Consider the following 16,547-nt stretch of genomic DNA (forward strand, 5'->3'; position numbering starts at 1 on the left):
AATACCATACAACCCTCATTGCTGGGGGAGAGGCTCCGTTCAATGCAGATTGGCACTTCTATTGTATCTGGATAATGGACTATCTGACACACTTTGTGCGACTTCAGAGCTGCAGCACGGGGGCCCCTTCTTGTACTGGATCATCTTCCTGTTTACCCTGTGTACCTCGAACTTCAGCTACAACATTGAATCATGTCATCTGCAGAAATTCTCTGATGACTCGGCAGTAGTTGGGTGTGTAAAGGGAGCGTGGGAGGACGAATACAGGGTCTCGTTGGAGGACTTTGTCAAATGGTGGTGGTGGCTCGAAGGGCTGAATGGCCTACTCCTGCACCTATTGTCTATTGTCTAGGGTGCAAGCTGAATCATCTGCAGCTCAACATCAGTAAGACAAAAGAGATGGTGATGGATTTCAGGAAGACCAAGCCTGCACTGCTTCCTGGTACTATTGGTGGTGAGGATATGGATGTGGTGAAGACCTACAAGTACCTAGGGGTGCGCCTGGGTGCAGACTTGAGTGGAGCACCAACACAGAAGCTGTGTACAAGAAAGGCCAGAGTCACCTCTACTTTCTGAGGAAACCGAGGTCCTTTGGAATAGGCAGGCCTCTCCTTCACATGTTCTACCAGTCTGTTGTTGCCAGTACAATCTTTTATGTGGAGTGTGCTGGGGCAAAGGTATCAACACAGGTAATGCCATCAGGCTCAATAAACTGATTAGGAAGGCTGGCTCTATTATAGGTGTCAAACTGGACACAATGGAGGCTGTGGTAGAACAAAGGACCCTACGGAAAATCCTGGCAAATCTGGACAATGTTTCTCATCCTCTGCATGCCACCTTAGCTGAACAGAGGAGCACTTTCAGCAATATACTAAGACAACTGCGCTACTCCGAAGAGTGCTATATGAGGTCATCCTTACCCTAGGCCTTAAGACTCTATAGTAAGTCAGCCTATAGCCAGGGAAGTGATGACCCTCTCCTGTTAGGCTGTTATTAACCTCTGTTTGGCTTCGTTTACCACACCCTGCTATCGTGGACATCCTGTGCAATAAAACCATAAGGCCATAAGATGCATGAGCCAAAGTAGGCCATTCAGCCCATTGAGTCTGCTCTACCATTCAATCATGGACTGCTCCAATTCTTCCAGTCATCCCCACTCTCCTGCCTTCTCCCCATATCCTTTGATGCCCTGGTTAATCAAGATCCTATCTATCTCTGCGTTAAATGCACCCAGTGAGTTGGCCTCCACAGCCACTCGTGGCAGCAAATTCCACAGATTTACCGCCCTTTGACTAAAGTAAACTCTGCGCATCTCTGTTTTAAATGAACGTCCTTCAATCCTGAAGTCATGCCCTCTTGTCCTAGAATCCCCTACCATGGGAAATAACTTTGTCATATCTAATCTGTTCAGGCCTCTAACGTTCGGAATGTTTCTATGAGATCTCCCCTCATTCTCCTGAACTCCAGGGAATACAGCCCAAGAGCTTCCCGATCTTTCTCATACAGTAACCCTTTCATTCCTGGAATCATTCTCATGAATTTTCTCTGAACCCTCTCCAATGTCAGTTTATCCTTTCTAAAATAAGGAGCCCAAAACTGCACACAATACTCCAAGTATGGTCTCACAAGTGCCTTGTAGAGCCTCAGCATCACAACCCTGCTCTTATATTCTATACCACTAGAAATGAATGCCAACATTGCATTCGCCTTCTTCACCACTGACTCAACCTGGAGGTTAACCTTTAGGGTATCCTGCACAAGGACTCCCAAGTCCCTTTGCATCTCTGCATTTTGAATTCTCTCCCCATCTAAGTAATAGTCCGCCTGTTTATTTCTTCCACCAAAGTGCATGACCATACACTTTCCAATATTGTATTTCATTTGCCACTTCTTTGCCCTTTCCCCTAAACTATCTAAGTCTCTCTGTAGGCTCTCTGTTTCCTCAACACTACCTGCTCCTCCACCTATCTTTGTATCATCAGTAAATTTAGCCACAAATCCATTAATCCCATAGTCCAAATCATTGACATACATTGTAAAAAGCAGCAGTCCCAACATCGACCCCTGTGGAACTCCACTGGTAACCGGCAGCCAGCCAGAATAGGATCCCTTTATTCCCACTGTCTGTTTTCTGCCGATCAGCCAATGCTCCTCCCATGTTAGTAGCTTCCCTCTAATTCCATGGGCTCTTATCTAGCTAAGCAGCCTCATGTGCGGCCCCTTGTCAAAGGCCTTCTGAAAATCCAAGTACACCACATCCACTACATCTCCTTTGTCTACTCTGCCTGTAATTTCCTCAAAAAATTGCAGTAGGTTAGTCAGGAAGGATTTTCCTTTCAGGAAACCATGCTGTTTTTGGCCTATCTTGTCATGTGCCTCCAGGCAATCCATAATCTCATCCTTAATAATCGATTCCAACAACTTCCCAACCACTGATGTCAGGCTAACAGGTCTATAGTTTCCTTTCTGCTGCCTTCCACCCTTCTTAAATAGCGGAGTAACATTTGCAATTTTCCAGTCATCTAGTACAATGCCAGAATCTATCGATTCCTGGAAAATCATTGTTAATGCCTCCGCAATCTCTCCAGCTACTTCCTTCAGAACCTGAGCGTGCAGTCCATCAGGTCCAGGAGATTTATCCAGCCTCAGACCATTAAGCTTCCTGAGCACCTTCTCAGTCGTAATTTTCACTGCACGTACTTCACTTCCCTGACACTCTTGAATGTCCGGTATACTGCAGATGCCTTCCGCTGTGAAGACTGATGCAAAATACACATTCAGTTCTTCTGCCTTCTCTGTGTCTCTCATTACAATATCTCCAGCATCATTTTCTATTGGTCCTATATCTACCCTCAACTCTCTTTTAACCTTTATATACTTAAAAAAATCTTATATTATCTTCTTTGATATTAGTTGCCAGCTTCCTTTCATAATTCATCTTTTCCTTCCTAATGACCTTCTTAGTTTCCTTCTGCAAGTTTTTAAAAGCTTCCCAATCCTCTATCTTCCCAATAGCTTTGGCTTCCTTGTATGCCCTCTCTTTTGCTTTTACTTTGGCTCTGACTTCTTTTGTCAGCCATGGTAGTGTCCTTCTTTCATTCGAAAATTTCTTCTTATTTGGAATATATCTGTCTTGCACTTCCCTCATTTTTCGCAGGAACTCCAGCCATTGCTGCTCTATTGTCCTTCCTGCTAGTGTCCCTCTCACGCCTTTGTAATTTCTTTTCTTCCACTGAAGTACTGACACATTGGAATTTAGTTTCTCCTCAAATTTCAAAGTGAACTCTGTTCCCTAAGGGTTCCGTAACCTTAAAGCTCTCTTATCACCTATGGTTCATTGCACAACACCCAATCCAGCACAGCCGATCCCCTAGTGGGCTCAACAACAAGCTGTTCTAAAAAGCCCTCTCTTAGACATTCTACAAATTCTCTCTCTTGAGGTCCAGTGCTGGAAATGGAGAGATGGTGATTAGGCTATGAAGTAGGATTTTTCCCTGCTCAGATTACAGTGGCAATGGGGCTATATCATTTTCTGGAAGGGGTGCGTTTCTTACATGGTGCTTCCATGCAGTCCAGGAGGGAGTTTCCTTTGCATATTTCAGGATATAGAGTAAGACATCCATCTGCTTTCCAGCCTGTGGGCATAGCCCACGTGTTCACAAGAACAGGCAAATTATAATTTTGGTTGATACTTATGGAACTTGAAAACGGAATAGCCTTCATATTGCAGTAAAATGCTTTCAAAATGCATGTCAGGCTTGGCTTTTCATTTGTCGAAGAGCCCTGACCAAGCTGCTTGTGCTGTAGTGGCCTGAGACACAACTTTGAGTAAGTCTTCTTAGATAAAGTAGTTTGCTATGATAGTGGCTCACCCAGTGTCACAAATCCTCTCCCTCCTCTATCAAAACACCTACTACTGCTCCAACCTGCAGCCCAACTCCTGTGCTGATTGTCTGTGATTTCAGGCCAATCCCCAGCTCAACTGACCTCCAGCAACACCTCACCACGACTTCCACATGGCCCACAAACACACATCTTCAATCTGGATATTTCTATTGACCTCCAATCTGAAACACATTACCCTCCCAACAGACAACCTTAGCTTCAGATCTCTGCCAGTCACTCTGCTCTTGAGGATTACCCGACTTTTGAATATCTAATCTTCAAACTCTCAGACTCTCCTCTCTACCTTCTGCTTGTCACCCCGCCCTTCCCTCAGGTGCCCCTTATCTTTGCTGTCAACTTGTCTAACTTCCTTGGTAAAGAAAACATGCATTAGGCCACTACAGACTGCCTACTAAAAAAGAAATTCCAAGCACCAAACAATTGCTAAGACAGTATGCTTAAACTAAACTATAATTGTTTAATTCAAATAGACTGCTTTTGAAAGGTTCAGGATGTTATCAAATGAAATCTCACCTTGAACATTCAACATTGATGTTGATAATATAAAGTGTACATAAGGGTATGGTTTTCAAATTCCTTCGCAGCTCTAGAAAGATAGAACAGGAAATTGAGAACCACTGCCTATATTCAGTTAGAGTGAGTGTCTGCTGTGTAAGGGTAGGATTTGTTCTCCATATTCCACCAGCAAGTATTTAAAGCATATTGATGAAAAGAGACCCACCATAGAGCGCAGATATAGAGTTTGTCCTCTCCATTCCCATGTTGACCCAAAGGTAAGTGGCCCCCATTATCAGCCCAGACCAAGTATTACAATCAAGGCACGACCTCTGCATTTCACTTGAGCATAGGACATGATCCAATAGTATTGCATGCATCAGCTAGCTTTAATAAATGAAAGAAACTCCCTATTTCTCAAAGTCTAACAAGATCAGAAGGAGAGACTGTGTGAGGGCTAACGCAAATATTATGTGCACATGCAAGAATGAAACTGTCCAAAATGCATTAAATTGTAGTAATTGTGCAGTGAAGAAAGTGGACCAAAATGCTCTGTTTATTTCAGGTTGCCCATTATTCAAGGAGGGACTTTTGCTTTCCTAACTCCTACTTTGGCCATGCTGTCCTTGCCCAAATTTAAATGCCCAGAATGGACCTTCAACAAGACGTTGGTCAATAGCAGTGACCCTATCTTCATTGAAATCTGGCAAACACGCTTACGAGAGGTACCTCTAAACAACAGAAACTTAATTCTAAGGGGAGTGCTTGATACAATGAGTTAGTGACCCAGTACCTGGGCATGAACCTAGGCCAGAGTGGTAAACTATAAGATAAATTCCATTAATGCAAGGGCTCTATATTCCAAGAACTTGGATTTAACCAGATTTAACCCTGTTTCTAATGGACCTTCATTTCAAGTGTGAAATTTAAAACAATAATTTGATTGAGCGGCTCACGTGAAAATCAGGATGGTATACAGTGGAATCTGGTTAATTGGGATATATCAGGACTAGTACATTTTGGTCTAATTAAACAGCTTCCCCAATTAGCCAAAGTTTCATGGAAATAGCACCATAAGACCACAAGATATAGGAGCAGAATTAGGCCATTTGACCCACCGAGTCTGTTCCGCCATTTCATCATAACTGGTCCATTTCCCTCTCAGTGCCAGTCACCTGCTTTCTGCCCATATCCCTTCATGCCCTGACTAATTGAGAATCTATCAACCTCTGCCTTAAATATACCCAATAACTTGGCCTTCACTGCCACCTGTAGCAACAAATTCCACAGATTCACCATTCTCTGGCTAAAGAAATTTGTCCTCAGCTCCATTCTAGATGGACGTCCCGCTATTCTGAGGCTGTGGTGTTCGACTCCTCCATCAGAGGACACATCCTCGCCACATCCACTCTGTCGAGGCCTTTTGACATTTGTTAGGCTTCAATCAGATTTCCGCCCCACCCCCAATTCTTCTGAATTCCAATGAGTACAGGCCCAGAGCCGTCAACTGCTTCTCAGATGATAAGCCTTTCAATTGCAGAATCATTTTGTGAATATTTGAACCCTCTCCAATGTCAGTACATTCTTTATAACATAAAGGGCCCAAAACTGCTCATAATACTCCAAGTGAGGCCTCTCCAGTACCTTATAAAGCCTCAATATTACATCCTTGTTTTTACATTCTATTCCCCTTGAAATGAATGCTGACATCGCATTTGTCTTCTTCACCACCCACTCAAACTGCAAATCCCTTTCCCCCTCAGATTTTTGAATTTTCTCTCCATTTAGAAAATAGTTTGCACTTATACTTCTTCTTACAAAGTGCATGACCATACGCTTCCCAACACTGTATTCTATCTGCCACTTCTTTGCTCGTTCTCCTAATCTATCCAAGTTCTTATGTAGCCTTTCTGCTTCCTCAACACTACCGGCCACTCCATCAATCTTCATATCATCCTCAGACTTGTCACAAATCTATCAATTCTGTCATCCAAATCACTGGCATATAACATAAAAAGAAGTGCTCCCAACAGCCCCCCTATGGAACACCACTAGACATCGGCAGCCAACCAGAAAAAGCTCCCTTTATTCCCATTCTTTGGCTCCTGCCAGTCAGCCACTGCTTTATCCATGTTAGACACTTTCCTGTAATACCTCTGTTTCGTAGTTTGTTAAACAGCCTCAAGTATGGCACCTTGTCAAAGCTCTTCTTAAAATCCAAGTACCAACATACAACAATTCTGTTTGTCTATCCTGTTTGTTACTTCTTCAAAGAATTCCAACAGATTTGTCAGACAAAGTTTTCACTTAAGGAAACCATGCTGACTTCGGCCTGCTTTATCATGTGCCTCCAAGTACCCCTGAAGCTATATCTTGAACAATCAACTCCAACATCTTCCCAACCACTGAGGTCAGACTAACTGGCCTATAATTTCCTTTCTTCTGCCTCTCTCCCTTCTTGAAGAGTGGAATGACATTTGCAATTTTCCAGTATTCCAGAACCATGCCAGTATCTACTGTTACGAGAATACACATAAAATTAAGATGTTTGCTGGCCTGGGCTAGCATCAGTGGCATCAGCAGTTGGTCTGCCACCTGCCCTCAGGGGAAGGAGAGATAAGGAACAATGGAGCAGCGTCTGGAGATGTGTAATGAAGGGATGTGGGAGGAAGAGCTGTCTGGAGCGGCTCCCCCCTTTGAACCCTGAACTGTTTGAAGTGATGGACAGGCGATACCCCAGCAGGGGGATAAAAAGGGGACAGGTTCGCTAAGACACAGACACACGCCACCCGAGGTAACGAGACCCTGGAAGCGGTACGCTTCTCACGAGTGGGTGAGAAGTGCCAGACAACGACCAGGGTGGAAAGGTACGATCAGCGGGAACCCGGTGTGTGTCCGCCCTTGCCTGGGTGCCGGGTTCACTGCAGAGGATCGACCGCATCTGGAGGAGGGGTCACAGTCGGTGACCTCAGGTGACATCACCAAGGACCCGCCCAAATGCTGTTTGTGAGCCATCTCGCTGGTCTGTGAGTGAAGCTGTGCTGAATGATGAGTTGTTCCTATTCTATGTCTCTCTTCCCCACCTTGTCCATCGCCATGACAACGATTACTGCGAACTGAACTACAAACTGGACTGAACTCTGAGTCATTTTGAAATTGGTCATTTACCCCTAGACAACGATAGAGCTTGATTGATGCGGTTATCTTAATTCTGTGCACATGTGCGTTTATCATCGCTGAACTGTTGCATTTATTATCCTTTCGATTAATGTGTTGCTTGTTTCTTTAATAAAACTTTCTTAGTCCTAGTACTCCAGACTCCAACTGAGTGATCCATTTCTGCTGGTTTGGCAACCCAGTTACGGGGTACGTAACACTACTGATTCTTGAAAATTCATTACTATTGGCTTCACAATCTCTTCAGCCACCTTTTCAGAACCCTGGGGTGTAGACCCTCTGTTCTAGGTGGCTTATACCTTCAGAACTTTCAGTCTTCCAAGCACCTTCTCCCTAATCCCTGACACTCTCGAACTGCTGGCATACCTCTAGTGTCTTCCACAGTGAAGACTGATGCAAAATACTCATTCTGTTTGTCTGCCATTTCCTATTCCCTAGTACCTCTCCTGCATCATTTTCCAGCTGCACAATTACTACTCTCGTCTCTCTCTTACACTTCCTATATCTGAAATAATTTAAGTATCCTCTTTCATATTATTGGTTAGCTTACCTTCATATTCCATCTTTTCCTTCTTTATGACTGTTTTTATTTGTCTTCTGTTAGTTTTTAAAAGCTTCCCAATCTTCTAACTTACCAATAATTTTTGATCTCTTATATGCTGTCTCTTTGGCTTTTATATTGACTTTGACTTGTCTTGTCAGCCATGATTTCGTCAGTCTGCCTTTAGAATACCTCTTCTTCATTGGGATGTATCTATCCTGTGCCTTCCGAATTGCTTCCAGAAACTCTAGCCATTGCTGCTCTGCTGTCATCCCTGTTCCCCTCTAATCAATCTTGGCCATTCCGCTCTCGTGTCTCTTTAATTCCCTTTATTCCACTGTAATATTGATATATCTGACTTTAGTTTCTCCTCAAATTGCGTGGTGAATGCTATCATATTATGATCACTCTCTCCGAAGGGTTCCTTTACTTTAAGTTCTCTAATCAATTCTGATTCATTGCACAACACCCAGTCCAGAGTAGCTAACCCCCTTGTGGGCTCAACCACAAGCTGCTCTAAAAAACCATCTTGTAGGCTTTCTACAAACTCTCTCTCTAGGATCCAGCACCAACCTGATTTTTCAAATCTACCAGCATATTGAAATCCCCCATGACTACAGTAATATTGCCTTTTTGATGTGCATTTTCTATCTCCTGTTGTAATTTGTAGATCATGTCTTTGCTACTGTTTGGAGGTCTGTAATAACTCCCATCAGGGTCTTTTGACCCTTGCAGTTTATTAGCTCTGCCCACAATGATTCAACACCTTCCAATCCTATGTCACCTCTTCCTAATGATTTGATTTCCTTTTTTTTTGGAGAAGGAAAAGTCTGATCTCAAACATCCACAGCCTTGTGGCCATTCCTGCTCACGAGGAAGGCTTCAGGAGTAAAACCTGAGGGAAAAATCCAGAGTCCAAAAGGCAGTCCCACGTTGAGTTCCACAGTGACTGGCATCTCCTGTGATGCAGCTGGCACCAAACTGTAACGGTCTCTGCCATTCCTTTGGGTTCATCAGATGCATGAAGAGGAGGAGATTGCTACATGGGCAACAGCTTGCTCTCCATATCGTACTGCCCAGGCTTGTGTGTCTAGATAGTTAGGATTCAACATCCATGATCACCCCTGAATGGCAGAGATTTCACTCGCTCACAATTTCATTTTGTACCGACAGAGCCACCACACCCCCTCTGCCCAAGTGCCTGGTAAAAAGGTATAAAAAAGACAAGCTACCATTTAACTCAGTAACAAATTATGTATTTTATCAATACTTCTATAGGACTATAAAAATGTATATTAATTCCTAACTGTTTGCAATAGAGAAATTCATGCAATGTATGCTGCCATATTCATTTGATTGAATACCGCAGATAATAGGCTACCTTCATACAGTGCTTCCAATGAATGCGTCCTCCAAGCCTTCATGTTCATTGTGACATTCAAGATTATTGATACCTTCAAATTCTTTGTCGTTCTTATGACTTGTTGAAGTAGTGGAATTATTTCATTTTCACTCCTGGCCGTTTCTAACATCTCCAAGCCTGAAGGCTTGAAACTGCCGTGAGCAAAACAATTCTGAATCATTGCTTTTTGAAAACAAACACACGTAACAAACGCTAATTAAAAACTGATGGCCCTCAGCACGGTGCAGTGTCTAACAGCCATGCAAGTGCACACAACTGATGCTAGTTCAGCAACAATCTCCTGTCCCTAAGTAGCATAGTGCCCCAAATAAATGAAGGGGCTCACAGCTGTTTTCTTGATTAGTTTTTGTTCTTTCAGAATTGCCCCAAATAAGCAGTTGCTCCAATTAAGCAATGGCCCAATTAACTGGAATCCACTGTATAATGCAGAAGAAGTGTACTGTACTCTGATGTGGTTAAGGCAAAAACAAATGTTTGGGGCAGTGTAAAAGGAGTGATCATCTGCCTCTAATCAATGCCATTCTTGATCTGAGCACTTTTCATCTTATTTTGGGGTTTTGATTAAGGAACTGTTTTGTTTGTAAAGCTGACTTACTTCAGAAGTCATTTCAGAAAAAAAATAGCAAGTATGCTTTGGTACATTTTCAAAGTGGTAACCTGGATTAGGTGGACTAGCTAATCTCTTTTTGTGCTGTCAGATTCTCTGATATTGATATAGAACTATGGGAGATTGTAACAATGGGAAAGATGAATTGTTTATTCATCCTGTATTTTGGCCAATCTATATATTTTGCTCACCTTTTGTGTATTATGACTGAAGAATGTGATGATTGGATCTGGTTGCTATGAATTTGTAGGGTTACATAGAGTATAGAACAGAAGTCCCTTTGGCCCAGATATGTCAATGCAGGGCATATTTACCCTATATTCTGCAATAAATTGATTAATTTGGTAACATCAGCAATTTTTAAATTTCTACTTGGAGCCAGGAGACTAAATATTTTGAGTGGAAAATATGTTTCTTACTGGCAATTAGTGCATCTGAAAAGTAGTGAATAATTCTCAGAACGATGGAATTTCCTATTTGCTTAGTTGCCATCTTGTCTGTAAGGTGCAGAACAAGTACCATGGTAACCAAATCATCTCATTGTTTCCAGATTCAGGGAGCAGTTATGGTGGCAGCCTGCTTCCAAATATTTGTGGGTTTTTCTGGTTTGATTGGATTTTTGATGCGGTACATTGGCCCATTAACCATTGCTCCGACCATCTCACTGATTGGACTGGCACTTTTTAATTCAGCAGGGCATGATGCAGGCATCCACTGGGGTATTTCAGGCATGTAAGTACTCAGTATTAAATCAAAACTTGCAAGTACTTCAACAGAACTATTTAGGATGTCTAGAACTAATAAATATTAATACTTATTAAGTTGTAAATGACAACTACAGAAGATAATTAATGCAATTTTTCTTACAGTGTTTCTCATTGTCTTACAACTAGAACAAGGTTATTCAACCAATCAAGTTCTCTCAGAGCAAAGGAATCGGTCCTATTGCTTAACTTACTTCCCTGTGACATAGTCTGTCTCACATATGCAACTGGATTCTCCTCCAAAAGGGGCCACTTACTCCAGTTAGCACATCAACCAAGCATGTCTGCCTGTTGTGGGAGGCTAGAGAGCTGGGAGAGGCCCACACTGTCACAGGGAAAAGGTGCAAAGCTGGCACACAACGCTGACTAAATTAGGATCAAACTGAACTAAATTAGTCACCGTGAGCAACAAACATTCTCTTTTTTTGAATGTTTAACCTACATTAAATATTGGGCATTGGACAAAGTACTGCTAAATTTAGGTAATTAATTCCCAGTTAATTGGAATTGGATTATACAAGTTCAAGTTTAATTGTCATTCAACCATGTTGTACTTGAATACCCATGAATGCAGCCAAACAAAACTGAGTTACTCTGGGGACAGGGAGCAAATCGCAGTACAAGGCACTATAGCACATATAAGATAGTAAAATACAGTCACACACAACAAGATATATTGTCCAGGTCGTTGAATGTTGCAGCGGTCTGCAGTCAAATGCAATACGGCTTGTCTTCTGTCGAGCGAACACTGGCTCCAGCTTGGATGCTGCGTCACACCGCCTCTGGCACTCCGGTAGACCACACCGACTCCGGTGCCTCCTGGGTGGCTGCAAACAGGCTGCTCTTGGTGTCGCCTGTACGCAGCCACGCAGGAGGCGCCGGAGTCAGTCCTCACTACGACCGAGGTAACGTAGCTCCCCCACTGCCAGCTATAAACCAATGAATTGGACTTGCAGCTTTTCACATTCGCAATGTCCAACAGGGTCTTGTGATCACAAGAAAAGCGACTAAAATGATTACTTGCTGTTAGAATAAACCAGCTAAGACAATCACTCACAATTGCAGCTATGCTAAGAATTGTTCTGATGATTAACATTGCTTGTTATGAAATTGTGTTTCAGGACTACAAGCTTCATTGTAATATTCTCCCAATATTTGCGGAATGTGTCAGTACCTATTCCTTCTTTTAGTAGGAGAAAAAGATGTCATTTTAATTGGCTGAACATTTTCCAAATGTTCCCGGTATGTATCAATAATATTTACAATTTTAATTACAATCTTGTAAAAGTTTAAATAAAGGAATGCGTGACGTCACCGTGAACTCCCTCAAACAGATAAACATCCTGAAAGTTTTTACTTTTGTGATTATAACTGAGGGATTTTGCTGTTGCAAAATACAATTCTTTCTTTTCTTAGGCAAATAAGATTGTCAGTTATGTGTGAAGTAAATCATCTAGTATCACACAATAATTTCACTCAGCTCCACCTCAGAAAAGCACCATCAACTTTGCAAGTGTGACCACTTCCAGCACCCCCACTAGGAATTCTATGGATCTTCAGTATCTCTTAGTATTAAACTACAACAATCAAATACAGTGCGCCCAGTTCCATGAAGTACTAAATTGACATGAATTCAGCACTTTTCTCATAGGATGCTTACTGTGTGCTTTGACTTTATTCGCTCTCCCTTTAAAAGATGAATCAATTGCGATGATCTCTGTTTCTGGCAGTGTTCAATAGTCCACCAGCCCACAACATAATGGAATTTCAAAACTAAATTTATTTCTTGCTAATATTATTAGTAATTTTAAATTGAGAGTACTCTTTGGAAAATAAGAGGAAATTAGATTTACATGAACAAAAGAAACAAATGCGCCCTCCACTATTTGTTTAAATGAAGTGTGGATAAATAAATTTGGAAGCACTTAGCTCTTGACCTCTTTCTACAGCAGCAGCCTCTCTATCTCAATGGTGTTGTGGTGTGCAGTTCCATTTTATCCCCCACTATATTTGGTGTTTCAATGAAAACCATTTTACTTTCTTCCTGATATCAGAGATTGCAAAGTTCAACAGTTTCTGAATTTGAAAATATATTCACATGGAACCTTCTTCTTTACATTCCTCAAAACCCATCCCTCCCCAAGTCCCAACTCTTGCTGTGTTTCATCATCTCCTCCGTTTCTGCAATTCTTAACCACCTCATCCTCTCCTTCTGGCCTCTTACCAGTCCAAGGTTTGTTCAAATTTGGGAGGTGCAACACGTTCAGTGACATTGGAGAGGATGGCAGGGGTGGCTTGTTAACTTGAAAGAATCATAAACCTCAAATCAGTTTTCTAGAAAGATGATGAAGGCAGATTTGAAGGGGGAATGGACAGTATAATTAACAATATCAGCTACCATGGGGGTATGTTAGTTAATAGCAGAGCTGATACTAAATCCATATTCCTATGATATAACTGACACTGCTAATTATCAATAACAATGAAGGACTTACCAGCGAGATGTGAAAAGATATGAGAGGAATAGAAGAGAAACTAAAGAAAAACGCTGCCTTGAATTTGTCCATCCACAACCTCCTGCTCATCTTCCCCTCCCAATGACTCTCCTGAGAAATATTCCAATAGATGGACGTGCAGCATTTTTATCTTTGTCCTGGACCAATTCAGAGACAATCCAAGTTCTCTTTTCTGTTAAACAAAGTATGAAAAATCTGGTGGTAAAAGCCCAGCTAATGACAGGGTTAAACTGTGTTTTTATAAGCTTAGGTTCCCGTTGCATATTATTAAGAGAAAGTAGTGTTCCCACAGAGCTTTGAGGAGCAATGGTTCTTCTACAACTTTCGATGATCAGTGTGTTTGTGACAATTCTGAAACTGATTATTTCAAAGAATGTGTTATTTGATTTTATGTGCAGGTGCTCTTTGGAATTGTAGCTTCATGGGTCATTAGTTTTCTGCTGACGCATTTTAATGTCTTTCCCAATGATCCTAATGCTTACGGATATTATGCAAGAACAGACATAAAGAGTGATGTTATCAGTCGTGCTGAATGGTTTCGCATTCCATACCCTGGTGAGCAAAACATCATGTTGTACTGAAGTTCAAAGTTTCCACCTTCTTTAAATCATAAATTGTTGGCCTTGAGTTCTACCTGGAAACCACGTGTCTATTGGCCATCCCTTAGTGTGTTGGGATCAACTAATGGTTTGCCTTTGTCAACCAATAACTTATATTATATGGCAACTCCAATTTGCTGAGGCACTCAAGCCTTTTAACAGGAACATTAAGAAACAAGGCTTTAATCCCAAGCCATAGCTATGAAGCAGATTACCAAAGCCTTCATCAAGAAGGGTGATTCTAAGGAGCATCCTAAAGAGAAGGATAGGGAAGGAAGTCCAGACTCTATGCAATCTGTATGATGAAAATACTCCTCCAGTGGCTTTGAGTTGGAGTTTCAGGCTGTTCAGCCTGTGACGTTGAAGGAAGGGTGATTGATTTTCACCTACTATGATTGTGTGATCCAGATTCCAAACAACTTCCTGCCAAGTGCGTTCTTCCTCAGTTCTTTCTAAGTCTCTTATCCTTTACCCTAAACTTATGCCCCCTAATTATTGACACCTCTGCTATAGGGAAACATTTCCTATGATTTACCCTATTTACACCTTTCAGGCACCGTGGCAGCCTCCTCTGCAGCAAGGAAGAGAGCCTCAGCCTATGCAGTCTCCCCACTTTGATAAAATACTCCATCCCAGGAAGAATCTTGGTAAATCTACTGGGCATCCTGCACCCTGCCGAAGGCAATCATGTTCTTCATATATAATGTGGTGACCAGAAGTGCACACAGTCATCTAGCTGTTACCTAATTAGTGAGGCCTTTGTCGGCCAGGGTCGACCTAGCTGACTAGATACGCAAGCCTGGGCAGTATGATATGGGTGTTGGCCGTGTAGCAAGCTCCCCCTCTCCAGGCAAATAATGAACCCAAAAGAACAGCAGAGACCAATATAGTTTGGTGCCAGCAGAGCTGCAGGAGTTGTCAGTCAGCGTTGAACTCAACGTAGGACTGCCTGAGGGATTCCAGCTCCGGATTTTTCCCTCGGAGTTTACTTCTGAGGACTCCGCATGAGTGGGTACAGCAGCAAGGCAGTGGAGATTTGAGATCAGAGTTTTCCTTCTCCTAGATGAGCTGCCAACCACGGCTGACGAGCCCCATCTGCCCGAAGTGACTGCTTTTAAGGTGCCAGTAACCCGTTTTTGCCCCTTTTCCTGTCGGTAGAGATGATTCTGCAGGCTTAGTAGCTAAGCCACGTGTGAGGCCAGGAGCTGGACTTGGTTGTCAGAGGTTATTTGAAACACACACACTATTAAGAGCATTTAATAGGTAGTGGGAGCTTGACCCCATTACCTCCCCCAGGTATAGCAATCGTAAGGAACCTAATTAATGTCTTATAAAGGGCTTGTTATATTATGATAGAATAAAGACTATAGATTGTTTAACTCTAGCTGGGCTTGTTATTGTGCAGATCAGTGTCTGCAACTTCTACAGCTAGATGTTCTCTCCTAGTGCAGTCTCAGTAATATCTTATTAATTCAGTCCAGGCGCTCCTGCCATTGGCGTACAGTACCACTGGCTTGTGGCAAAAAAAAACAAATTGTTCAAAATGGGTACACTATGATCTGGCTCTCCCCACAAAGGCTCCAGTTTCAGTTAGCTGCATTGTTTATATGGACCCTACAGTAAACACACAAGGTCCTTCCTCAATATGGAACGATGCCCTGTGATATTAGTGGGCTCGATTCTGTTCCAACCAGATCCTGCATAGGGAAGTTAGCATACTGTTCCCTCCAGGCTGACTTAGATAGGAGACTAGATCTATAAGGGTAATAATTTTATTTTTTATGTCTTCCTTGTGTGAGGGGATCAGCAGCAGTGTTTTTCCAGTTGGTGTACAGAAGGTATGTTCTCCCAACTCCTGAGGGGTATCTGACTTACATGAGAACCTGTTCCTTAGGTACTTGCACCAGTGCTTTTGGGCTTGAAGTTCTACTCTTGAAGTTCTACTCTCGCTTAACAGGCAGCTGTTGTTTGTCAACAGCCAGGGACAGGGTCTAAAACAATGCATTTGTCATCCTGGAGTAAACCCCCCCCCCCAACCTTAAGTTGGGGACATGCTTTGTGCATTGCTGATACGCTGAGTGACTATCTAACGCTGAAATCTCTGTCCTGGGGTAGGCTATGAGCTTACACAATGCAATAATGCAGCCTGTAATACCATGACTTTATCGTTCTGTGTTCAGGCCAGTGGGGACTACCGACTGTCAGCCTGGCTGGTACCTTTGGAATTCTTGCTGGAGTGATCTCTTCAATGATTGAGTCTGTTGGAGACTACCACGCCTGCGCCCGGCTCTGCGGCGCCCCTCTCCCTCCAAGAGAAGCTATTAACCGAGGCATCGGCATTGAAGGGATCGGCTGTCTTCTTGCTGGAGCTTGGGGTACAGGCAATGGAACTACCTCTTACAGTGAGAACGTTGGCGCTCTGGGTATCACGAAGGTATTAAGTGAAGTGCGAATGGGAAATTGGTCCTCTCCAATTTACCTGCTGAGAATCTCCCAATAATTTCAGAAACAATTTTACA

The 16,547-nt window shown here is 42.6% G+C and overlaps 2 protein-coding genes across 24 annotated transcripts in view; one reads left to right on the forward strand and one right to left on the reverse strand.

Moving 5' to 3' along the window:
• The window catches only part of LOC134351618 (uncharacterized), a 113,044-nt gene that overhangs the window by 92,168 nt on the left and 4,329 nt on the right, over nt 1-16,547 (reverse strand). For 2 of the 22 annotated variants that reach the window (XM_063058008.1, XM_063058009.1), the window contains exon 2: nt 13,409-13,601. The exons of the other annotated variants lie outside the window; for them this stretch is intronic. The gene's annotated coding sequence lies outside the window, so the exon portion shown is untranslated. The remainder of the gene's footprint in view (nt 1-13,408; nt 13,602-16,547) is intronic. 22 annotated transcript variants of the gene reach the window in all.
• The window catches only part of slc23a4 (solute carrier family 23 member 4), a 66,449-nt gene that overhangs the window by 28,152 nt on the left and 21,750 nt on the right, over nt 1-16,547 (forward strand). Inside the window, exons 4-8 of one of the 2 annotated variants that reach the window (XM_063058003.1) lie at nt 4,967-5,126; nt 10,700-10,881; nt 12,035-12,155; nt 13,828-13,984; nt 16,209-16,462. In XM_063058003.1, coding sequence (XP_062914073.1) covers nt 4,967-5,126; nt 10,700-10,881; nt 12,035-12,155; nt 13,828-13,984; nt 16,209-16,462 — 874 coding nt within the window. The remainder of the gene's footprint in view (nt 1-4,966; nt 5,127-10,699; nt 10,882-12,034; nt 12,156-13,827; nt 13,985-16,208; nt 16,463-16,547) is intronic. The other variant, XM_063058004.1, reaches the window with a different exon arrangement.

The sequence above is a fragment of the Mobula hypostoma genome, chromosome 9, assembly GCF_963921235.1.
Source record: "Mobula hypostoma chromosome 9, sMobHyp1.1, whole genome shotgun sequence".
Lineage (NCBI taxonomy): Eukaryota > Metazoa > Chordata > Chondrichthyes > Myliobatiformes > Myliobatidae > Mobula > Mobula hypostoma.